The following is a 26,429-nucleotide window of genomic DNA, read 5'->3' on the forward strand; positions in this document are numbered from 1 at the left end:
AGGGCCTGGCCTATATATAATCACCTAAAATTAGTGAGTATTTATAATTATTATTTTCAAGAACCAGGAATGGAAAAGGGGGGTCTGCAGGAAAATTCACACATTTACTTCACAGGCGAGCCCCTAAAATCTCAGTCTGGGTCTGTTGGCTCTTCAATGACACCCATTTCTTCATAACACGATTATCTCCTTTCCAAGTTCCCAGCAGCAAAGAGAAAGCGGTGTTACCATTTACGGTGACGGGAAGCTTAAGGTTCATCAACTCAACAGAGATCACACAGCCCATTCACAATATGAAAAAAAAACCAACAGAAATCTTGCTCTGCGATGGACTCCAGTACCCCACTCTCCCCCTGATATCCTTACAAGTCGTTCAGGGAAGTTTTAGGCATGATCTTGAGAACAAGTAACTAAAATAAACATCATAGAGAAGAGTTAAGATGTATCTGTTGGTGATTAAAATCCCCCCCCCCCACCCCTTAAAATGTGTCCTTACATTTTTCAGTCTTCACCAGTTTCCCCTCTTTTATCTTTGTCGTAAACCCCTGCACCCGGACAGGAGGTCCTTGAGGAAGTGGGTTTGTGGTCTGGCTCACCGCCTGAAACCCTGTTCCTAGAACATTCCCGGGCCCTCAAAAAAGTCTTTTTGAAGAAGTGAATGATTGGAGTTGAATCATCTTTCAACATCTCTTAACTTTTCCACCTCTGGAACTTTTCTACTTGCTTTTGTCAGAATCCATGCTCTCAAAGATAGTACCTTAACCAACCAGACAGGAACTGCGAACAGGACAAACCTACAATGGGACTCGCGTGCAACTCCTCTCCCTCCACCGCCGCTCCCCGCCTCCACCCCATCCAGGCTGAGTTGGAAAAGAAGGGAAGCTCTCGAGGGTTGCATAAACCAGGCTCAAGCAGGGTGCAGGGATACCTGGGCATCGTGGCTTGGCCGCCCCAGTGTCCTGGTCGCCGCGTGAGGCCCAGCCTAGAATCAGCCGCACGGCTAACTCGGAGACAGGCCGGGTTAAAGCAGGGTATTGCGTTGCCATGGTAGCTACGTCACAATCATGGTTGCATGCACAGTAGAGGCATCATGGGAAAGGTAGTTTTTCAGCGTTCTTGTCTCGTCTCAGCTTCAGCCGTTTTGGATGGGAGAGGAGACTCGTGGCAGTAAATGTGGGACTTAAAAAACTCTGGGCCGGAAGTGTTCTTTTATTTAAAAACATTCTCCTAAGTACCGACTATTTATATGCCAGGTGTCTCTGTCTTCAATTACTTTTCTCTCCCCAATAACAGTGACTTGGGAGTGGAGGACGAAACAATCTCCTGAGCTGTTTTCTAGTGATTTACCAGAGGCAAAGATTTTAGTATATTCCAGCCTTCTGTTTGTTTGGTTGTTTCAGATTTTGTAGAATAGCACATCGTTTGAAAGTGAGAGAAAATATTAGTCGCTTAGTCGTGTTCGACTCTTTGCGACCCAACGGACTCTAGCCCGCCAGCCTCCTTTGTCCATGGAATTCTCCAGGCAAGAAAACTGGAATGGGTAGCCATTCCCTTCTCCACGGGGTCTTCCTGACTCAGGGATCAAACCCAGGCCTGCTGCATGGCAGGTGGATTCTTTACCATCTGAGCACCCGGGAAGCCCTGCACATTGTTTATTAATAAGTTAATAAAGCAAATGCATCTCTGTAATACTTCATTTACTTATATCCAAGTCAATAACAAACTCTGAGTTATTAATATTACTATATGACACACAAACTAATAAAGGAAGCCAAAGATATAAACTATTACAGAGAGGTACGATTTACATAAGAACAAGTTACTAGGCCTAAAGGAGTTGGTGAAACTTGCACGGCAGTGACAGTGTTTGATCTGTCTTGAATGCTGACCCAGGCTCTCTAGCCCAAGATGAGCTGACTGTTGAAAGGAGAAATTTCCCTCTACTGTTCTGCCATTTGCTTAGTCTCTATTGCATGATGTTCAAGAATATGAACTTTGGAGTGAGATAGTTTGAAGTCCTGACTCAGCCACACTAAATTGCCACTAGGTACAAATTACTCAATTTCTCTGAGCCTTAGCTTCCAATCCGGTAAAGCAGGAAAAATATTATGACTTTTAAATGACATAAATATATGTAAACATATGTGTGTCTGAAACACTGTTTTAAGTGCTTAATACCTGTTATGGTAAGGTAAGTGGCTCATCAGCAGCTTTGAAGAAACACAAGGAAATGAAGCAGATGGAAATAAAAGGCATTAACTTCTGATAAAATCTTTGGGGACAAACTTCTCCCAATACTTAGGTGCATTTTGGAGACACAGAAGACTACAGTTACACATAGGAAGGGAAATAATGGGAGTTAAACAGAGAAAGGATGGTAGCAAGGGAGGCTGATACATCATGGAGTCAGCATCTATTATATATCCTGGAGTTAACCCACCTATAAACTCACAAACTGATGTGGGACAGATTGTGGCTGGGGTTCTAGAACTTTATACGCCTTTTGCATGTTAGTTGGGAAGCCTTATTGCTATGGATAACAATAATGGCAGCTAACATTTTTCCAAATGTTTTCTGTGGACTAGGCACAGTATTAGCAAGTTAGTTAATGGTTTGGATAACTGGGACAGGTGGTTGAAGGAGTGAGTATGGTAACAAGGTGAAGTTTATTTGGCTGGGCCCTAATCACCAGCATTGATTCAGGAGTGAATCACTTACTTGACTCACCTTGATCTAATTAAGATGAATTCTGTTTTCTATCTTTTTGCCTCCTGAGGCTTCATCAGTTCAGTTCAGTTCAGTCGTGTCCGACTCTGTGACCCCATGAACTGCAGCACGCCAGGCCTCCCTGTCCGTCACCAACTCCTGGAGTTTACCCAAACTCATGTCCATTGAGTCAGTGATGCCATCTAACCATCTCATCCTCTGTTGTCCCCTTCTCCTCCTGCCTTCAATCTTTCCCAACATCAGGGTCTTTTCAAATGAGTCAGTTCACCGCATCAGGTGGCCAAAGTATTGGAGTTTCAGCTTCAACATCAGTCCTTCCAATGAACACCCAGGACTGATCTCCTTTAGGATGGACTGGCTGGATCTCCTTGCAGTCCAAGGGACTCTCAAGAGGCTTCTCCAACAATACACTTCAAAAGCATCAATTCTTCTGCGCTCAGCTTTCTTCACAGTCCAACTCTCACATCCATACATGACTACTGGAAAAACCATAGCCTTGACTAGATGGACCTTTGTTGACAAAGTAATGTCTCTGCTTTTTAATATGCAGTCTAGGTTGGTCATAACTTTCCTTCCAAGGAGTAAGCGTCTTTTCATTTCATGGATGCAACCACCATCTGCAGTGATTTTGGAGTCCAAAAAAATAAAGTCAGCCACTGTTTCCACATCTATTTCCCATGAAGTGATGGGACCAGATGCCATGATCTTAGTTTTCTGAATGTTGAGCTTTAAGCCAACTTTTGCATTCTCCTCTTTCACTTTCATCAAGAGGCTCTATAGTTCTTCACTTTCTGCCAAATTGGACAAATAAAGTGACTTTCCAGGGTAGATGAAAATTGTTCAAGAGTATACAAAGATTAGAACTCCTCTTCTGGATCAGCCCAAGAAGACTCACAGATTTCAGTGGTGGTGATGGAGGAGGAGATAATTTTATGCTGCTTGCTGAATGAAATGAGCAATTATGCAAAAGATAAAGGTGTGGGCAGAGTATATTCAGTGACCTGTGAATAGTTTGGGGTAGAAGGGTCTGGTGGGGCTAAGGTGGAAGTAAACTAGGCAGGTAGATTGGGCTACCGTGAAAGATCTTGCAATCTGGATTTTACTGTGTTGTTGATGAGAAACCAAATAAGATTTCAAATAGCGGTGTGCCGTGACTAGATCTTTCCAACGAGTTGACCGTTTGCATCAGGTGGCCAAAGTAGTGGGGCTTTAGCTTCAGCATCAGACTTTCCAGTGAGTATTCAGGGTTGATTTAAGATCGGTTTGATTTCCTTGCTGTCCAACGGACTCTCAAGAGTCTTCTTCAGCACCACAGTTTGAATGCTGAAACAACCCTTGTGCTGGGAAAGATTGAAGGTAAAAGGAGAAGAGGGTGGTAGAGGATGAGATGGTTGGAAAGCAACACTGACTCAGTAGACTTGAACTTGGGCAAACTTCGGGAGATAGTGATAGACAGGGAGGCCTGGTGTGCTGCAGTCCATGGGTTTACAAAGAGTTGGATGTGACTTAGCTACTGAACAATAACAACAACATGACTAGACCTTAGTTCAGTGAGATAATTTTTTGTAGCTGTGTGAAGGATGCCTCAGAGTCTGGAAGTCATGTATGGAGGCTACTAACAATAGCCCAGAAAGTGACAGAGTTTTAATATATTTTCCTGTTTTTCAAAGTTACATAAGCTTATTGTAGAAAAAATAGTATACAGAAAAAACAAAGAGGGTATAATAAGCAAATGCCAGAAGTAACAACAACATTTTGATGTTTTTCATTCCAATCTTTTTTGCTCATAGAGCTGAGGTTTTACTGTATAATTAACATTCTCATTTCAACATGTATTTTCCTGTATCAATTTTTCAAAAACGCATAATAGACATAGCTTTGATGGCTGCATAAGGTTCCACTATATAGAGTTTTAATAATTAAGTGCTCTCCTAATATGAGTGTTTAAAGTTAAACATGAGTTGAGCTAATCAGAATCCTTCTCTGGAATTTTTCAAACAAGCATTAAGAAAATCAAGCCATTACCTCTCTGAGGGAAACTAGCGATATTTCCTGCTAAATGAAGTATTCTGTAGCAGTAAAATCCCTTTCTTCCTTTTGGGAAAAGAAGATAGGGGGAAATGTGAGGGGAGATGAGGTCCCTGCATGAACCAGTTAGCAGAAAAGCTGCTTCACACCTTGTTAGTCCAGCTCCTTATTTTCGCTTCCTCAGTCCCCACATGCCAAAAGCCTTTTGTCAACAGGAATCAGCCCAGAGACTCAGCATTGAGAAGTCCAAATTCCATGACAGCTGGGCATGGGAGCGGGGTGGGTGAAATGTGTTCTTGGCACCTTTATCCGTGGTGGCTAATTCTTCAGGATTATACTTCAGTACAATTATGGGCTACAAGTATTGTTCCAGGAACCTGATTACCATATATTTTTTTCTATGGAAAAAAATGTCCAAACAACCACTAACAAACACTTTTTTCAAGCCAAGACTTTGTAAGTTGTGACTAACTTTTCTTGTAAATTTAGAGTTAAATTCATTTCTACGCTATGGCAGTATTTGACTTCAAGGACACACACAGACATAAATCTAGAACATTTAAAATAAAATTTCAGACACAGTCCAATCAACTTACCTATAAGGAGCTTATTACGAAATCATGGGAGAACATCATGATTTATACATATTGTATATATGTCCATAAGCACATATATATATGATAATTACAATTTGTCCAAACAGCTTCTTTTTATATGGATAAAGCAAAGCAACACAGAAGACAAAGCATGAGTGCAGGAGAAGGAGGTAATAACTACCATTTTCACTAGTAGTACACTTCAGCTTTGACAATGAAAAGATTAGGTATTTCTTGAAGATTATTCAAAAGATAATGCTTGAAATGGGTTTTGTAAATCATTTATTATGATTGAAAGGGAGGAAAATGATAGGAGACAAATATTACAATTAAACATGTAACTTTATTCTCTTGTAACCAATCATAATAACATACTTTGAATTTTTAAATGGCTATATAAAAGTAATTTCCCAGAAAATAAAATTTTCACATCATCAGTTACAGAAAATTGATTTCTTTCCATCAAAATATTTTATCTCTGCTCTATCAAAAATACATGCCAAGTCTAGGGTACTACCACTTAAGCTGAGCCTTCACTATTCATTTAAATTAGAAGATTTTAGAGGGGCTTACCACATAGTGAACTAACTACTGCCTGTGAATAAAGCCCTCATACATATGTAACAGCTCTGCCAAGCCTCTGGCTCACCAACTAATGATTATTAAACGGTTTTCTGGGAACTCAGAAACTCTACTGTATCCCAGCCAAAAGGTGTCTGAGAGTCATCCCAAACTGGAAAACAGTTTATTCTCAAAAATTAATTTGGCTACACAGTTAGCGGCTGTGGCTCAAAAGATTAAGAGAACTAGTAAATGGAAATGTACTTCTATGGGTGGTTTCGACCTTTGTCATTATCAATAAAGCACATTCTTACTTGATCAGTGTATTTCTTGGCTCTGCTCTTTCTAAGGATGCTAACGTATGATGAAACATTTTAAAAGGCTTAGTGTGAGAACAGTACATTGCCACAGGGAGAAAGCAGCAAAAAAGAAAACAAGAAGGCTCGCCAACAAATTAATTCAGCAGCTAACTTTTTTCACCCAACTGATTAAAAAAATACCATACACAAAGTGATAAATATATGTCCAAAATATAAATAAAAAATATTCTACACATAAATAAAATTAAGTATACTCATGATTACTATTTCAATTAAACATTTTTACAATATAATTTTCATGTCTTATCACAGTTTCATTTTCATCATGAATAATAATAAGTACTTTATTTTGACACAAACTGGAATGTACTGACCATTTATGTAACCTAGTAAAGCAATAGGTTTCTAGACTTAACTAAAATTTATCTCCTTTGAAGAAGAGTTACTTTCTCTTTTCTTTAAAAAAAGTATTTTGGGGAATTTATTTTCAAACTATAATTTAAAAGACTGTGTGAAGCAAAGCTTTAAAATGTCTTTCTTTTCAAAGATATTATTATTTAACAAAGCAAGGTCAAGATGACCCAGCACCAACGGAATGAAATGTGGGCAATAGTCCAGTGAACTTGGGTTATGTTGATAGCCAAGGAATGTCAGGAATCAATGTTTCATTTTGTTTTACACTCCAGTGATCTGAAAAGGTGACAGGGTATACTTTCTAAAACCACATTGGAGGTTCTGGTTACCTGCTTTTTCACACAGTGATTCACAGAACTAAAAACTTACCCTTCAACACCACCCAGCAGCTGTTTCTTAAACTGGATACTCTGCTTCCTTCTAAACACCATACCATTAATTAAAAGCACATTTAATTATAGTACATAATTTTTTGGCAGTGAGCATGTCCAAATAATCAACTGGTTTGCCAAATGAGAGTTTGGCAAAACTCCCTTGAATCTCCTTTTCTGAAGATTGCTAGAATATTTTAAGCGAAAAAAAGCCTTGATGTTTCCGATGGCAAAGAAAAAGGTGATGGAAAAAAATGGCAAATTCTAACCCAGTTAATCTAAAAGAAAATCAGCATGTGGGAAAATTTGTTTAGGTTTTATGTGTGTGTGTTTAAGTTTTATTACAAGCATTTATTTGAATATTTATGAATCAAATGGAAGAGAGTAACTCCCATTATTTTTAAAGAATGGACTACTACTGTGTGGGTGTCATGCTGCCAGGATACAAAAGAACTTATTTGGAGCTGATGCAACCATTGCTTAGAAAACAAGGGGAGACGTTTAGGTCCCTGAGCTTTCAGAGCAAAGTGGGGCCTTTGGTTGGTCTGCTGCTTGCCAGAAGGGGCTGGCTTCCCATCACCCTGGCTTGGAAACTCTGGGTCTGAGCTGAGAGCAGCGCTGGAGCAGAGAGGTGGTGAACTGCCTTTTGCTGGTAGAAGTTGTTTATGTAGCTGGTGATCAAAAGGGTGATTTCAAGAATCTAAAACAAGAAAAGTGGAATTGTTATCCTCTTGAGAAGTTCTCATCATTTTCAAAAGAGAGTGAAGGGTTGGTCATGAGTGGTCTCCATCTGCAAGTGCCCAGGCCACCAGAATTCCCTTTCAGCCAGATCATACAGTGGAGTATAGCTGACCCTTGAACAACACAGGGCTTAGGGACCCTGACACTCTGAGCAGCCAGAAATCTGTGTGTAACTTTGCAGTGCCCCTCTGTAGCCACGGTTCCTCTGTATCCATAGTTCCACATCTATGGATTCAACTAACTGTGGATCGTGTAGTAATGTAGTATTTACAACTGAAAAAAATCTATGTGTCAGTGGACCCGTGCAGTTCATACCTGTGTTGTTCAAGAGTCAACTGTGCTTACATGTTCAGCACCATCTATTTTTCCATTACTTAAACCAGAAGACAGTGGTACTTAAAAAAAAAATCCAATTTAGTGGCAATATTAGAAAATGTTACAATAGTACAATTCTGCCAGTTATCTTCAAGCCACACTTGTGAATACATGAATAAGAAATTCAGTGTATTAATTAACTTTTTATTTAAACTGAAGTGTGCCATGATCTTCTGCACTTACTATCCGCCTTCACTTAAGTATAGATTTAATTAAGAAACACACATGCCATTTTTTAAAGCTTCAGATTCTAAAAAAGTAGTCTCTTTTAGTTGATAATTTTAGAAAAATTAGTTATTCTTTTCCCTAAAATTGGAATCACATGTTAGAATGCAGCCCTTTTATTTATTGCTTTTACTTAGAGACATTAAAACTACATAGCTTTTTAAAACTGTAAAGAAACAAATATGTCTTAATTTTAAAATCTCACTCTTCTCACTAATGAGTCCATTAAGTGAATTATTCCAAGTAAATAAGATAATGCATATAAAATACCTGACAATAACAACTTATGCCAGGACCACTTATTTTGATCTTTCTGTATACCAGGCACTGAGCTAAACATTTTATGTTTTAAAATTAATTAGTTAATTGATTTTTGGCTGTGCTGGATCTTTGTTGCTGTGTGGGCTTTGTTTAGTTGGGGCAAGTGAGGGCTAATCTCTGGTTGGGGTTCGTGGGCTTCTTGTTGCCATGACTTCTCTTTTTGCGGAGCATGGGCTCTAGTTCAGTAGTCATGGAGCACAGGCTGAGTTGCCCCACAGCACGTGGAACCTTCCCAGACCAGGGACTGAACCCATGTCCCCTGCATTGGCAGGCAGACTCCCAACTACTGGACTACCAGGAAAGTCTGGGCTAAACACTTCATGATTCCCTCATTTAATTCTTAATTCAGGAAAAAAAAAAAAAAAGGAACACTATACCATTTTTTAGATGAAGAAACCAAGGCTTACGGAGAATATGTAAGCCAAAACTTGGACCTGTGATTGTATGATTATAGGCAGTTTGTTTTCCCATCAAGAACTTAAGTCTTCGCACAATAAATACTTTAGAGTGAGAAAAACTAGCATAAAAAAGTTAGCATAAAAGCTTCTACTCACCTTGGGTTTTGCCATAGAAAAAATCAATTTCTCTGTTGGTTTGTCCTTTGAATGTGCACTGTTAATGACTACCATAAAATCATCTTGATAACCTCCAAAGGTCATTAGACTCTTGTATACATAGCTGACTATTAACCTCTTCAAAGAGAAGAAAAAAGTAAATATGTTATACACTATTTTCAAGGAAAGATGAGAGATGATTAATAATGTATGTCTCCATTAAGATGCTGATACAGATGGAAAACAACTGTAGATGGAAAATATTTTTAATTCCATACAGTTTCAAAAAGCAAAACTTGAATTTACTGTGTACCAGTAACTATTTAAGTAGCATTTATATTGTATTTGTCCTTAAGGATTTCTATCTATCTATCTACCTGCTTACTACCTATCTGGTTGAACCATATGAACCTGATGCTTTTTTAAGGTAAAAAATGGTCAAATATTGGCAAATCCATATAGTTCACCCTGATAAACAGATCTTGATACATGTAAACATAACCAGTATCAAGCATACTATTTCTTTTTTAACTTTCTGCTTCTTTTAACTTAACAGCATATTATGAACATCTTTCCATGACACCTAACAAACTTGCTATTGTATAAAATCATTTAAAATGATTTTATAGACATTTATTTAGATTTTATAGACACAGACATTATTTAACTAATCTATTTAAGAATATTTAAATTTTTTTGTTACTATTTTACTCCAGTGAATATTTTGGGACATATTTCATAATACACATAGAATAATAATTTCTATGGTTATAAACCTCAACAGCTAAAATTGCTATCTCAAAAAAGTAAGCCTTTTGAAACTCAGAAACATTATACCCATTTATATTTCTAGCATTTTGCAGCCTTGATAACACAGGATACCATCATTTGTTTGAAGTTCTGCCAATCTGATTGGTGACAAGTAGAATCTCACTGTATTAAACTGAATTTACTTGATGGTAAGATTAACATTTAAAAATACATTTACTGAATATTAGTATTTCTTCCATGAGCTGCCTCGGCCCATTTGTCTATTGCTAAGTTCGTCATTTCTTTACTGTCTGGAAAGACATCCACGTTCCCAAAGGATAACAACCCTTTGTCATACGTGCAGCAAATACTTTTTCCCAATGTGTTAGTAAAATAATTTTTTAAACATAATTCAAAGATGTACAGCCTAAAAGGAAAGGAATCTGTGTATTTAATGATTAGCTTGCAAGACTCGGAGCAGATCATCCCAGTATTGGACAACTTCTCTACTGCAGGCCAGCAATGTCAATCTCCTGGTCTGTACGTCCATCTCTCAGAATCAACAGACTGGTTTACTTAGTTAAGGTAACTCAAAACTGGTGTATAATTTTTGTTGACTTTAAGTCACTGGTTTTATAATCTACCTTCAGATTACTTATTCAAGAACTAAAAGGCATTCAAGAAAGATGCCATGCCGCGCTAAGTTGCTTCAGTCATGTCCGACTCTTTGTAACCCTATGGACTGTAGCCTACCAGGCTCCTCTGTCCATGGGACCCTCCAGGCAAGAACACTGGAGTGGGTTGCCAATGCCCTCCTTGAGGGGATCTTCTCGACCCAGAGATGGAACCAATGTCTCCTGTGGTTCCTGCATTGTAGGCAAATGCTTTACCGCTGAATCATAGGGAAGCCCATTCAAGAAATATAAACGCCTTCAAGAGAGTTTTCAACAGTTATAAGGAGAAACAGTAACTAAAACACTAAAGGATAATCTCATTTCCAAGAAATTCTCAGTGATTCTGACTATAGCCGCAAGTCGGAGAGCCCACTACATCTACCAGGTGAATTGAGCGATCCCTGTCCACCAGGTTAAAAAAGATTTTTTTAAAAGTAATCTGATATATATAAAATGATAAAAAATAAAGTGAATTTCAGATAAATGAATAAATAGAAATCACAGTTTGACTTTATAATTAATCACGTAAATAACTCTAAGATACTGTATATGTACAAGTGAACGGGTAAGTGATATTATGGGAAAGTACAGAAATTGTCACAGAAGCTTTAGTGAAATTGAACTTAAAATTCTGCTAACTAAAGTTTCTACCTTAATGTTATCTTCAAGAGATATCTTAATGTTATACTTAATGTTATCTTCAAGAGACATGTTATCTTAATGTTATTTTACACAGGAAGCCATCTTCTGAACACTATAAATGGGTGTCATTTTACAAATACAACCGTGACTGCAAATTAGTCATGGTATCTTAATATTTTTCTCATACACAATATATAGCCTGTCTAATCTTGTTTTAAAAAATTGAATTGTAATCATGGTTATATTCGTAAAATGACTTCATGATAGAGTATTAGGAAGGATATTTTTCTGTGTATAAGAAAAATAAGATTAAGGTATTCATTACCTTCTGTTTATGGCACACTGAGCAATGGAAATAGTTGACTCAACGCAAAACTTAAGGATTTAGTCTTACCATGGAGTTGTATTCTAAGATGCTTAAACCATCCTCATGTATAGCCAGCCACATGAACGTACTTCCAAGGGATGATGGGGTTATGGGCTATGAAGAGGTGAAAATATACCATATAATAGATGCTAAACAAAATTACAGAAATGTTTTAGTCTAAATGCAGTACGACATTTCCAAGAACAACAGCAACAACATCTTATTATTAAAAATCTCACTTGAGGAATAGACAGTGTGGTATAATGGAAAGAACAGTGAATTAGGAGACCCAAATTTGGGTCTTGAATTTGGGTTCAAGACCCAAATCTGTTACTTATTAACGTGTGTATTTGGACAGGCCACTTAATCTAACCCCTAGCAGGGTCTGTCTCTCCTTCCTCAGTGTCATGTCACTCTTAACCATTAGTGGTTTCCAGACCTACTGCAACACTGGTTGCGAGTTCCTGAAAGTGTGAGAATAATTACCTGAAACTATGGGCTTCTGTATCCCTAGAGCTCAGCTCTGTGTTTGGCAAACAAAATTCATAATTACTAAATAATACAAATGAGTGAGAGAATAAATGAGCGGAGGGATGAATAAAGAGAAGAAAGCAGAGCTGAGGGGCGGATTAAGCCTTCTGAGTTTAAGAATTGATTTTGGCAGGGTAAACTGGAGCAGAAGGGAAAAGACAGAGATGCCGATGGCTTTCCTGCTCTTTCCTCAGTGTCCTTTCATGGTTTTCTTTATATTGTTGGAAATTCCCTTATTTTCTGTTAAAAAGTTGAATATACTAAACCTGGGATTCTGGTTATCACTTTATATTCTACTAGATAGCCTCCCCCTACCATTTCTTACTTTTGCAAGAAACAACTTGGCACCAAAGAATGGCCACTTCCTGGCCACTGTCAAATAGATTCGCATACAATCAGCAGCACTGTGTCCTCGGAGGGCCATCCATCTGGTTGACAGTCGCTGGCAAAGCTGCCTAAAAAAAAAAGAACAAAAACACAAATCATCCTCCCAAGATAAAGCTCTTCTTGAGCCAATCTGGGACACCACTGGGAGACCTACTCAAGGGGATGCTACGCAGGGGAGACCTACCCAGGGGAAGCTGTGGTTTAGTGTCACCCATCTTGCCACTGTCCACCCCTGGTCCTGTGTGTAGCACTCCTGTCACCAAATCCCCGTATCTGCTAGTGCTCTCAGTATGACCTAGGTTCCCTGCGCCCCACTCCCTTCAGGTAAAAATTTAAAATCTGATGAGCTAACATCAAACCATTGCATAATTAGCTTAGAATCTCATGGGAATTACTTTCATTTTTAAAGAAGTACAGGAATTGGAGACTGAAGAATGAATCCCCAACGGTGGAATTTAGGTGCTACCATGCCTGGCTCGGAGAGATGCTGCGTACAGGGGAAACCTCTTAAATCATGCAGGCAACCACTTATTCTACAGAGACAACAGACTAATCACAAATGTTTCTGTTTTCAAAAACGTCATGGTGAATTGGGTTTGCCTCTATTTTTCAATCTATGTCTTTTCTTTATAAGTTTTCAAAAATAAAAACTCCAAATTAGTAGAGTGGAATTAAAATTTTTTATTAAAAAACTTTGTGTAAGAAGATACTTTATTCTTATTCCAATTTGTTTATAAATGGAATACCCTATGAGGTAAAATATTTTTGGTAAACATTTCATAAAATTAAACCTAATGGCAGGAGAATCCCAGGGATGGGGGAGCCTGGTGGGCTTCCGTCTTTGGGGTCACACAGTGTCGGACACGACTGAAGTGACTTAGCAGCAGCAGCAGCCAATTTTTTCCTTTATTAGCAAGATTAATTTGGACAAGAATGAATAAGATCAAATAAAAAAAAAGAAGATCTTAAGGCAGATTTTTTTCTTATTGAAAAAGTTTAAATATAGCTACTAAAGTTTCTAGATACATCTCAAATAAAAAGAACTATAACCTCTTGGTATTCAACAGTACTTTAAAAATCTTGAGCAAATCATTACGTATAATTTTTTTCATCTTTAAAATCTGTACAGAAAAAATCACTGAAAAACTAGTGCACATCTGGCCTTTAAATAGTTCTTTACCTTAGCTGTTCTTCAGAAGAGTCATCTCTATACCTTTTAGGATAAAATTTCTCTATGACTTGTTTTAGAGTTTGATTCGCTTTGCACTGATTAGTAACATGACCTGCTGGAGTGGAAAAAGGTCTTTCAAAATCTCCAATCTCCACCTAATTGGAAACCCAAAAAAGGGAAAATAGAGGATATTTTAAAATAATTTTTAGAAAGAAAATTAGTTTTATTTTTTTCTAAACACTGTAACATACAACATATAAATCTATTTGTCATGATTGTGTGATTATGGAATTTGTAATCATATAAAAATACTATTATTTAAATCTAAATTTCATTTGAAGTTTAATTATGAAACAAGTCTATAATTTAAGTGTTCCATGTGGGCTTCCCTGGTGGCTCAGCTGGTGAAGAATCTGCCTGCAGTGCAGGAAACCCAGGTTTGATTCCTGGGTTGGGAAGATCCCTGCAGAAGGAAACGGCAACTCACTCCAGTATTCTTGCCTGGGAAATCCCATGGACAGAGGAGCCTGAAGGGCTACAGTCCACAAGTTGCAAAGAGTTGGGCACGACTGAGTGACTAACATGATATGATATAGTTTCATTTCTACATTAATCATCCTAGGTTAAAATCTGATAGTACAATATTTGCTCAAGGTCACTTAACTCTACTATTGCCTGTAATAACACTAGATAATTTTCATTTTAAAGGTACAATTTTGGTTGGTGATAATAAGGCAAAATATAAGTTAGAAATAAAAAATAGATATTAAGCTATGAAATCTTTAAAAAGTATTACTTGCACTTTTAAAGGGTCTCTACTTAATATAATGGGAGCAAGTACTACGTTCTCATCACTTCCTAGATTTTCTCCATAAATGTGATTGTATGCATCCCCTCAAACTATTATTCAGTTTTTTTTCTGGAAACAAAGCCCTTCATTACCTTTTTTCTCTGAATGAAAGAATGTTCAATCCTTATTTCCATTAACAGACTATACAGATGCCACCCCTCTACCAACCCATCAAACCATCCATCCATCCATTCCTCCCTCTCTCCATCAACTCTCCCACCCATTCATTCATCCAAACCTGTACTGAGTTCTCATTATATGTCAGGCACTGTGCTAATTAATATGAGAAAGAAAAAAGTTGAGCACAGTTCCTGTCCTCAAAGAGTTTACTGTCTAGTAGCGGAGACTGAGGAGAAGGCAATGGCAACCCACTCCAGTACTCTTGCTGGAAAATCCCATGGATGGAGGAGCCCAGTAGGCTGCAGTCCACGGGGTCACTAAGAGTCAGACACGACTGGGCAACTTCACTTTCACTTTCATGTATTGGAGAAGGAAATGGCAACCCACTCCAGTATTCTTGCCTGGAGAGTCCCAGGGACGGAGGAGCCTGGTGGGCTGCCGTCTATGGGGTCGCACAGAGTTGGCCACGACTGAAGTGACTTAGCAGCAGCAGCAGTAGCAGAGACTGAAGAATAAATATATACTTGTGATAAACTGTGTTAAGTGCTTTCTTTGTATATGGTACCAAAGAGGGTTCAATGAGCGAGATGGGGTGGGAGGCACATTGAACATCCACATCCTTACCTATAACACACCTCAGCAAGCAGATGGAGGATTCCATCATGACTGAGATGGTCCCACAGAAAGCACTGGTTCTCCATCTCAAAAGGGTCTCTCTGTCTCCAGGTAAGCTGTTGGCACAACATGCCTCTGAGATTCTGACTCCTATGACTTCTCTTATCTAGTTTTTACTCTGACCAGCTACTGCCTAAATTCCTCAGCTGAGTTTTGCTCTTACAGTCAATTCTTATAATTTTCTAGGTTCCCTGTTCTTGGTTTGGCTTTGCTGTTCAACTTTTTCACTCCCATTTCCTATCTAATCAGTTGTTGTTAAGTCCGACTCAACTCTTTGCGACCCCATGGACTGCAGCACACCAGGTTTCCCTGTCATTCACCAACTCGTGAGGTATTATTCTAATTTCCTCACACCAAATAAAAGTTGTCCATCTGCTCTTCAAATACACTAAAATCCTGCCCCCAGAGCAAGCTTTTCATTGTCCCCACCTATCAGTAGACAGTACTCAGCACAGCTAGCTGTGAACCCTTAGACCAGGATTTAACCTCCAAGGATATGGCAGTTGTACAAAGAATAGTTACAAACATAGTAAGCTATCTAAGGCAATCCTGGCTGTTAGGAAACCCTGAAATGGAATATTCAAGGTCAAGGTCACTCTCTCTGGCCTCAGGCATACTGTGTAGCACAGAATGATCACAATAATTGTTTTTGGAGAATTAACTCCAAATATTTGGCAATTCAACTTAGGTATTCCCTATATGGGGCTTCCTAGGTAGTATGAGTGGTAAAGAACTTGCCTGCCAATGCAGGAGACATAAGAGACATGGGTTCAATCCCTGGGTCAGGAAGATTTCTTGGAGGAGGGCATGGCAACCCATTCCAGTATTCTTGCCTGGAGAATTCCATGAACAGAAGAACCTGGCAGGCTATAGTTCATGTGTGTGTGTTAGCTGCTCAGTCGTGTCTGACTCTGTGCAACCCCATGGACTCCTCTGTCCATGGAATTCTCCAGACAAGAATACTGGAGTGGGTTGCCATTTCCTCCTCCAAAGGAGAAGTCCATGGGGTTGCACAAAGTGGGAAACAACTTAGCAACCGAGCATGCGTGTTTTCCCCATATGCCTCACATCAACATGGCACATTACCAGACACCATATACAGTAAGAACATCAGCTCCAAGAACTTCCTGATTAAGACAGAGGATATCAACAAGGACCTACAAATATTCAAATTACAACAGAAATAACTTTATCTTCTACAGAGCTCAGATTTTCTTTGTATATTTCATTTATCTCTGCAAAAACTACTCTGAGGAAGTGATCAGAGGTATTATTTACTTTTCCTTTTGTAGATGGAGAAATTATACCTTTTAGTTAGTAAAGCACTCAGAATTTTCTAGATGTACTGTTTTACCTTTCTACTCCTTTCAAAAATTCATCTAAAATATTAGATGATATCTAATCTCCAAAGAATGTGATAACTTTTCCTGGAGATAATTTTTCTTTCTCCACAAAATTAAAAGTTAAGAAAACGAACTTAAATTTTAGCAAAAATGAGAGTGATTTTAACAGAGCATCTGTGATGTAAGAGAATCAAAGCCTAGACAGCACATGATAAGAAATTACTCCTAATCCTATCACCAAGAAAATATGTGACTTAGTTCTTTCCTCAGCTTTTTATCACTGCAAAAAGGGAATACTTAGTGTAGTATGAATGCTTTAGATTCTGATGACCATAAAGTTGCTATGAAAGTAAATTAATTATCAACCATTCATGCATCCAAGAACATGACGGAGAATGGACTGTGTGTAAAGCACTGTGCTAGATACAAGGATGAATAAGGAGAGCCCTTGCTTTCAGGAAGGCCACTGGGGTCAGGACAGTAATAGACACGTGCAAGGCATTACCGAAACCTTAAGAGGAACATTTAACCCATCCAGGAAGAATTCAGGAAGGGTTTCTGGTATGAGTGACACCTAAGATAAAAATGAAAGGATCAGCTGAAGTTAACAGGTTGCGGCACGGGAGTAGCGGTGTCTAAACAGAGGAGACAAACGAGTAAAGCATGAGAGGAAAGAAAAAGTGAATCATAAACAACTCAGGACCATAAAGTTCAAGGTAGAGAGTATTAAGAGATGAGGCTGGAGAGGCAAGAAGAGTTTAGATCACGACAGTCCTTCCATGTGAACAGGGGAATCACACGGTGATTCACATTTTTTTCTGTATCTCCATCCCAGTCACTGTATTATCAGTGCTGCCTGACAAACCACCATGGCACAGTTTCTAGGCCCAACCTTAGGAAAATGGCAGCTTCCACATATTTTCTCTTCTGGGACATTGCTCTTGTCACCCTACCACCATCCTGTGAGGAAGCACAAGCAGACACTTGAAGAGGGGACAAGCAGGTGTTCCAATTGACGTAAGTTCCAAATAACAGCTGGCATCAGCCACCAGATGTGCAAGTGAATGAACCTTTCAGATGATTCCAGCCCTAAGCTACAGAGTCACAACCAGTCTACAGGTTATGCCTACTGATCCCATATGAAGCAGAGACAAGCTGCTTTTACATATCCCTGCCCTAATCGTTATTTTGGGCCAAGTCTTGGAGTTATTTATTATAAAGCAATAGGCAGCTTGAACTATCTCTCTAGATTCTGCTTGGAGAATAAAAGTATGTGGGGGAACCAGACCAGAGAAAAACACATTAGTTAGAAGCCTGATGCAGAAGAGTAGGCAGGATAGGATGATGGTCTGAACCATAGCAATGGCAGTCAGCATGGAGAGGAGGGAACAGAGTTAAAATGGGCAGGTCCTGGGGACTGGGGGGAAGGGAGAGATGGAGGGCAGAGGCAGAGATGATTCCTGGATTTGAAGCTTGTTTGGCAGATTGTGGAAAAATCTTAAAGAGATGGGAATACCAGACCACCTTACCTGCCTCCTGAGAAATCTGTATGTAGGTAAAGAAGCAACAGTTAGAAATGGACATGGAACAACACACTGGTTCCAAATTGGGAAAGAAGTGTGTCAAGGCTGTATATTGTCAGCCTGCTTATTTAACGTATATGCAGGAGTACATGTGAAATGCCGGGCTGGATGAAGCACAAGCTGGAATCAAGATTCCCAGGAGAGATATCAATAACCTCAGATACACAGATGACACCACCCTTATGGCAGAAAGTGGAGAAAAACTAAACAGCCTCTTGAGTGAAAAAGCTGGCTTAAAACTCAACATTCAGAAAACTAAGATCATGGCATCTGGTCCCATCACTTCAAGGCAAACAGACGGGGAAACAATGGAAACAGTGAGGTACTTTATTTTTTTGGGCTCCAAAATCACTGCAGATGGTGACTGCAGCCATGAAATTAAAAGACGCTTGCTCCTTGAAAGAAAAGTTATGACCAACCTAGACAGCATATCAGAAAGTTGAGACATTACTTTGGTGACAAAAGTCCATCTAGTCAAAGCTATGGCTTTTCCAGTAGGCATGTATGGATGTGAGGGTTGGACTATAAAGAAAGCTGAGCACCAAAGAATTGATGCTTTTGAACTGTGGTGTTGGAGAAGACTCTTGGGAGTCCCTTGGACTGCAATCGAAGGAGATCAAATCAGTCAATCCTAAAGGAAATCAGTTCTGAATATTCATTGGAAGGACTGATGCTGAAGCTGAAACTCCAATACTTTGGTCACTTGATGCAAAGAACTGACTCACTGGAAAAGACCCTGACGCTGGGAAAGATTGAAGGCAGGAGGAGATGGGGGTGACAGAGGATGAGATGGTTGGATGGCATCACTGACTTGATGGACATGAGTTTAAGCAAGTTCAGGGAGTTGGTGATACACAGGGAAGCCTGGCGTGCTGCAGTACATGGGGTTGCAAAGAGTTGGACATGATTGAGCGACTGAACTGAACTGGCAGATGATTAGCTCCTGATACGCTAACTTAAGCAGCCCATGAAAGTAAGATGAGCTGAGAGAAAAGATTTGGGAATCACGGGCATAGGTGGTAGATAAACTGAAGAGAATGACTAAGATGTCCTGAGATGGTAGGAGTGAGAAGACCAAAAACCCTGGGGAATCTAAGCCAACAACACATCATTTTCCCTTAATTAAAATGTGCAGAGACCCAAGTCGGGTAGAGACTGCGCATTGCCTTTAATGACCATTCTCTTATCTTTCTGAGTAATAAAAACTTTGAATTTTTTAAGGCTCATTGCTGCCCAGCTGATACCACATTTTCTAGTCTCTCTTGTAGGCTGGCAAGATCAGGTGACTTACATTTGACCAAAGAAACATAAATGGCAGCATTCTATATAACTGCTAGGAAGATTTTCAAAAGCAGGAAGGCCTGTCCTTCTTCAGTTCTTCCTCCATTCTGATGCCTAGAACACTGACGTAATGGCTGGAGTTCTGGCAGATCCCCAGGACCATGAAAATGACAGCAGAATGGAGGAGAGGACAAAGCACACATCCCTCTTGACTGTAGATACACCAGAATGTCTATCTCCCGCTGGGGAGGGGAAGATTTCTCCCCACTACCCATCTAGAGAACTTTAACTTGGTCTAACAATTAAACTGACACCAGACAGATTATCAGGAGAAATTAACCAATTGAATGCACAGAGGTCTCATAGATATGCTGTATGCATGCTAAGTCATTTTAGTCATGTCTGACTCTTTGTGACCCTATGGACAGTAGCCCCCTTGGCTCCTCGGTCTATGAGATTCCCCAGGCAAGAGTACTGGAGTTGGTTGCCATGTCCTCTTCTAGAGGATCTTCCCAACCCAGGGATAGAACCCATATCTCTTACATCTCCTACATTGGCAGGCAGGTTCTTTACCCACCGAGTCACCAGGGAAGTCCGCTTATAGATACAAAACCCCTGAAATGACCAAAGCAAGCTATTTATATATCATTTTTAGACAAAGAAACAATTATTTACCAAGATCTAACAAAACAAAGAGGCTTGTGTTTGGGGTAGAAGTCTAGTGAAGCAGTAACAGTTTGTTTATACAGCTTTCTCAGCCTTGAATTCCCTGTTGACAAGGATGCTTTCTATCCTCCTCCTAGAGGGAGGATACCTTCACATGGGAGATTTATTTTCAGCTTTTAGGGCAAAAGAGGGAGGTTAGAGTGTTTTTTAAGTATATATCATTTTTTTCCTACTAGTTGTTCCTAAAGTAACTTTAATTCAAAATAATCAATATGCCACTGTGGCATATTTGGGGGCAGACTGCCTTGGGCCCCAACACTTTCTATGTGAGGGACAAATAATACCAATATTTCTTTTTGATTGTGACTATTAATTTGCATGTGTGGTTTATAGTCATCTTAATTGATATAACAGGCAAATATCAATAGAAGAAAATGTTTTAGCTTTTTAAAAGAATGATCTTACTTGGTTACTGAACATTTTCAGCAAGGCATCCACAACCCCATAGCTCAACACTCAAAATCCTTTATTAAATGCAAAACCTAGTGGGATACTTTCAAGGCAATTAAGAAACTAGGTTCTGTTTATGGTACATTGCCTCATTCTACATCAGAATTGTCAGCAATGGGAGTCAAACCGTAATTATAATGCCTGTAATTCTTAAGGTGTTGATCACAGCAAATTGGGTTTAAAGAATTACGAAAGGTATATTTTAATTCAGTGAAGAAATTAGTATTTTATCTTTACAAAATATTGCTCTACATAGCATGGAAGTTACCTGAGCTAAAAGAGCTGCCATTTCTAATGCCAGGTCCCTGTTCAGAGGAAAAAGTCCATTTACTATTTGATCATTTGTCTGATACATTAACAGCAACTTCTCTCTATCAGTCTCTCCTCGAACTTGCATTGAGAAATATAATCTGTAAAAAAAAGAGGAAATTTTTCATTAAATGATATATTTACAAAAGAAGAAGGTAAAGAGAACTCCAGAGGACTGATATGGGGTTGTTCTAACAACAGTTCTCTCAGAGATACAAACTTAGATCATCACGATCTGTTGATGACCTCTGTTTCTATTCTTTATAACATTCACCAGCAAACTGAGAAAAACTGCTCTGAAGCTGATCTTGAGGGGTGCTTCTATGCTATTTTTATGCCCTGAAATACCTTAGCTGCTACTGAGGAAGGACCTGACAGCAGTGGGCTGTCTAAACCCAATTTAAAAACACTCATCATCTTTCCTACACACCTTGGACAAAACAGGGAATAGGAAATGAAGGTTTCAACTAAAAATCAATATCAAATGGTCAAATGGGGGCAGTTTTCTCCAGGAATCTAAAAGATAGTATATCCATCTAAAAGTAATTGCACATTTAAATGTTTTGACTTTTTTTTGGCCACATTCTGATAAACAGCCCTAGGATCTCAAATATAGTTTACATGCTATCATTATTACTTGTTGAAATTTGATCTGGCTTTTGTTCACCTAGGTCTTCATCGATTCAGTGACCCTCTGTATTTAATCACTGTACTGTTTCTTTGCTCTTTTAAATTTTATTTGTTTATTTGGCTGTGTTGGATCTTAGCTGCATCATGCCGAATCTTCTTTGCACCATGCAGATCTTTTCTTATGGCACATGGAGTCCCTTTAGTTGCGGTGCGAGGGCTCCTGTAGTTGCAGTGCACCAGCTTAGTTGCCCTGCGGCATGTGGGATCTTAGTTCCCCAACCAGGAATTGAAACTGGGTCCCCTGTATTGCAAGGAAGATTCTTAACCACTGGACCTCTAGGGAAGTCCTGTGCCACTTCTTTATATGAGGTTTCTAAGGCTCTGACTCTAGGCTACAGAGCAGGCAGAGAGCCCTGTAAACACTGTAAAAGCTGCGACAATGGGGCGGGTACGCAGCACAGTGACATACCTTAATATTGTCATGACAACACCGTGGCAGGAAAAGAGAGATTTAGATCTGACATTTGTCAGGTGTGTGCTCAATTAACTATAACTGGATTTCCAGCCTTTTTTCCCCCATCCACTTGAAAGAGAGGACACACTATCATCAGTTACAAAATTTCTCATGGTAATTATCTCAAATAGCAAGAAATGAGAGGGCAGCAGGTCAGAATCTCAGGGGAAGCATGGAGGGGGGTGTACTTTGAAAAGCACTTCCTCCCCATCATTCTGATAATTCTTTCTGTTCACGCCAGCTTAAGAATCACTGGCCTGGGCCATCATTCAGAGTGGTTTCTTGAAAAAAATAATTATCCGTGTCTGCATGATGGCAAACTCTTAACTGGTAGAAGAACATGGTTGGTAATAGAAATAGATTCTAAATTCAAAATGATGTCAGCAAAGGGATATAGAACAAAAAGAATAAAATTTAAGATGAAAGCCCTCCTTTTCTGCCATGTGAAAATTTTTGTACTTAGCATATTTCCTTCACTTGAAGTTAAGAACTATGTCTTATTCATCACTGTCATGCAGGAGGGTTTAATTAGCTAAGTGCAGCCACTGGAAGGTTCTTAGTAAAAGCTTGAATTGGTAATAAAATAGGAGGGAAAAAAGAGCCAAATATTCAAATGGCTACAGACAAGAAGAGCTAACGTGCATCTTCTGTCATTTCTGGCAAGTCAGTAAGACTGCACCTGGGAAGGGAAGATGAAGCACTATGGGCATGGGCACAGAAGAGAAAAATTCCAGACACACATGTACGGACACGACTTGTAGGAGTCATAGGCTCAAGCCCCTGATGGGACAGTTTGGGCTCCAACAACTATACAGGGATTTGGAGAGAATGTGGAGAGGAACTCACAAGTCCCCAGAATGATAGAGAAGTCAGAAAATCAAACCCACAGATCTTGAATAGGAAGGGCCCCAGGGAACACGATTTAAGTCTGTCCCAATTTGACTAGCTTCCAACTGCTCCCCAACCCCTGAGGGTGTCTGAAGCAGAGAAGTGGCGCTTCTGTCACAGCAGGAGGGCACACACTGCCCCGCAGGGGCATTCCCAAATGTCCTCACTTGACATTGAGGAAACTGATTACCGTGTGATGGAAACCACATCACCATGTGGACCAGTATCAGCAAACACACAGCACTCCAAATGGAGCATAGCTCTCCTGGTACTGCTGGGTGATCCTTTAGCTAGCCTGCAACCAGCTCCAGATTTCAGTCCTCAGAGCATGTATTTCCGACTGTCGCCTTTCTCATCACCACGTGAACCTATTGAGGAAGCAGCTTGCCTTCACTCTCCCTTCACCTTCCTTCACTCCTCTGTCCAACATGGCCTGCTGATAACACTACAAAACCTGCAATTGTGACCTGGGACCGGTCCCCCCTTCCCTGTTCTCCTCCGGCCTCTACGGCCACCACCGCTAGTCCTGTGCTCAGGAGTCATCATTCTGCGAAGCCTTCCTCTCTGCTCCCACAACATCTTGCACACAGACATATTATATTCACAGTAAGAGCATCTACTGTGTAAGCAGGCCCTGATCCAACTGCTTTACATCTGCTAACACTTAGTCCTTCAGGTGACCCTAAGTAGGTACTGTTTTCATCTCCATTTCATGTCGACAGGACCTGAGGCCCAGAGATGGTGAGTGACTTGCTCATGGCCACAGAGGGAGTCAGGAGCCGGGATGCTAATCCAGCAGTTGCTCTGCAGAGGCCATGTTCTTCACTGCTCCGCTAGAGTGGGACTGCCACGGCATTAGTCACCTTACGAAGAATTCATGTCTTACATAAGCTGTAAGATTCAGAAGGCAGGAAACATCTATTCACCTTTGAATCTCTAGGGCTTCAATAAGACCTGGCACTGGCAGACACTGGACAGATGTTTATGACATGAATGGATAAATGAATGGTGGTGAGAATTGAAAAATATGGAAATTATTTGCCAGAGAAACCTTGAAAAATCCTTCTGTAGCCCTGGGGAAATGGTTTAACTCTCCAAAGCTTCAGTTTCCTCATCTATAAGATGGAGATGATGCTAATACTTACTGAGAGGTGCTGTTAGGATTAAATGAGATGATGCATATAAAGAGCTCAGCACAGGGCCTGGTATATGGTTAAGTGCTCAATAAATACTGGTGGCAGTTATTGTTACTACTACTATGATGATGATTTTCCCTAGAGGTCTTTAGACTCACAAGAGTTTCTTCGTACAGGAAGCTTTTTTTTTTGGTGTGAACACAGCTGGAAGAAATGGGATAAACTAGGTGACCTGTCAAGAGACTTCGCGGTTTAGGATTCAATATACATGCTCTCACAGTGCACTAAAGGTGGCAAAGATGGGAACCTCAAACTATGCTCCAGAAAATAATAACAACACAGAATTATTGATAATAAACTTTTGTTTCAAAGAGGGGAGAAAGAAGAGCTGTTCCCTGTAGGGAAAGACCCTTGCCAGCTTAGTTTTGTTAAAAACATGCCTTGATTTTGGAATTTCAAATAGACAGTAAGAAACCAAATTAAATAAGTGTTTTATTAATAAAAATGAATAGAATTTAAACATTACCAAATAGTTTTATTATCAAAGAGTTTTCCAAATGAGAACAAGTTCAAAACCTATTAATTAGATCTTTAACCTCTAATCTAAATAATTAAAATTCTATAACTTACTAAACATAAATAAAAATTCCATGATAAAGAGAGGTGGGGCTTTAGTTTTGCTTATCACAGTGCTGCTTGACAGATGAAGAATCAAGTTTGTGGCTGTGTGGTAGGTCACAGCCAGTTCCCCTCCTAACTGTGTCATTGGGCATTAGGGCTCATTTCCTAAGCTATTTACAGACATACACAAAGCATGATCACATTTAGAAACAGTACTTACTCATAGCTGTGGTTACCCAGCCATTTCGGATTCCTGTTAAAAATTAAACCTTATAGTTGAGTTGCTTTTCTTCTGATGTCAAAGATACTGTCATGAAATTGTGTGTGTGTTTTGTTTTTTTTTCTGCTAACAAGGCAATGTGTTGTTCATGACTGCTCTGTCCTTCCCAGTGGAGTTTGCTAGAGCTGGCACATTATTCTTATGTCTCTTTCAGACCACTTTTCTCCATTTCATCCATTTCATTTTGGTTCCAACTGTGGCCATCATAGTCAAAATCAGTATGTATTCAGCATTCATAAGATATACATTATTAGCAATAGTCTTAGACATGGACATAATTCCATTTAGTGCCAACAAAACCGAATGAGAATTCCTGAACCTCTTCTGCTGCTGCTGCTGCTAAGTCACTTCAGTTGTGTCCGACTCTGTGCGACCCCATAGATGGCAGCCCACCAGGCTCCGCCATCCCTGAGATTCTCCAGGCAAGAACACTGGAGTGGGTTGCCATTTCCTCCTCCAATGCATGAAAGTGAAAAGTGAAAACCAAGCAGGTCAGGGCCAGGAGCTGGCTTCCTTCCACAAAAGATACAGGCAGCAACATGGACCTCTGGATCAGTGCTTCTCCAAACTTAGCATGAGTAAGAATCACCTGGAGAATTGTTAAAACACAGACTCCGGGGCCTTTTCCCCAGAGATTCTAATTCAATAGGTCTGAAGTGGGATCAAATAATGGGTATTTCAGCGTTTCCATGTGATACTGAAGCTGCAGATCCGGGACCCACACTTTGAGAATCACTGTTCCCAGTGACTACAGAACTAAAACAATCATCTAGAAGGTCCATACTTCCAGCTGTTGTTTCGTGCCAGTCACCAAGGGGCCAGAGTGGAAGCAGGTTCCTCCAGGACTAGAGCCTGTTCGATTTCTACTACCTAAGTAATCCTGCATATCTCTAGGAGTACGGGATTTAAAACCTTAGATACCAAAGTTCAACAGTCACTGTCTCATTATCCAGAACTCCTGTGAATCACTCAGCTCATGAATCCCTGAACAGAGAAGCTCTAATGGCTCACATGCTAAGTCACTTCATGATGCCCAACTCTTTGCAACCCTATAGCCAGCCAGGCTCCTCTGTCATTGGGGTTGTCTAGGCAAGAATATTCAGAGAAGGCAATGGCAAGCCACTCCAGTACTCTTGCCTAGAAAATCCCATGGATGGAGGAGCATGGTAGGCTGCAGTCCGTGGGGTCGCTAAGGGTCGGATATGACTGAGCGACTTCACTTTCACTTTTCACTTTCACACATTGGAGAAGGAAATGGCAACCCACTC

At 39.8% G+C, this 26,429-nt stretch overlaps 2 protein-coding genes across 4 annotated transcripts in view; both read right to left on the reverse strand.

The window, feature by feature from the left end:
• The window catches only part of DYNC2LI1 (dynein cytoplasmic 2 light intermediate chain 1), a 40,498-nt gene extending 39,397 nt beyond the window's left edge, over positions 1 to 1,101 (reverse strand). Inside the window, exon 1 of the mRNA XM_055400505.2 lies at positions 929 to 1,101. Coding sequence (XP_055256480.2) covers positions 929 to 936 — 8 coding nt within the window. The 5' untranslated portion in view covers positions 937 to 1,101. The remainder of the gene's footprint in view (positions 1 to 928) is intronic.
• A 4,527-nt stretch (positions 1,102 to 5,628) lies between these two features.
• PLEKHH2 (pleckstrin homology, MyTH4 and FERM domain containing H2) overlaps positions 5,629 to 26,429 on the reverse strand; it is a 110,082-nt gene continuing 89,281 nt past the window's right edge. For 2 of the 3 annotated variants that reach the window (XM_055399825.2, XM_055399824.2), the window contains 6 exons: positions 21,052 to 21,193; positions 13,765 to 13,910; positions 12,523 to 12,652; positions 11,694 to 11,780; positions 9,234 to 9,371; positions 5,629 to 7,717 (listed from right to left, as the gene is read on the reverse strand). In XM_055399825.2, the coding sequence (XP_055255800.2) occupies positions 7,535 to 7,717; positions 9,234 to 9,371; positions 11,694 to 11,780; positions 12,523 to 12,652; positions 13,765 to 13,910; positions 21,052 to 21,193 (826 nt within the window). In that variant the 3' untranslated portion in view covers positions 5,629 to 7,534. Of the gene's footprint in view, positions 7,718 to 9,233; positions 9,372 to 11,693; positions 11,816 to 12,522; positions 12,653 to 13,764; positions 13,911 to 21,051; positions 21,194 to 26,429 lie in introns of those variants that run through there. The other variant, XR_008682438.2, reaches the window with a different exon arrangement.

Source organism: Moschus berezovskii, chromosome 11 (genome assembly GCF_049115385.1).
Source record: "Moschus berezovskii isolate FMDL1 chromosome 11, NW_MosBer_1.0, whole genome shotgun sequence".
NCBI lineage: Eukaryota > Metazoa > Chordata > Mammalia > Artiodactyla > Moschidae > Moschus > Moschus berezovskii.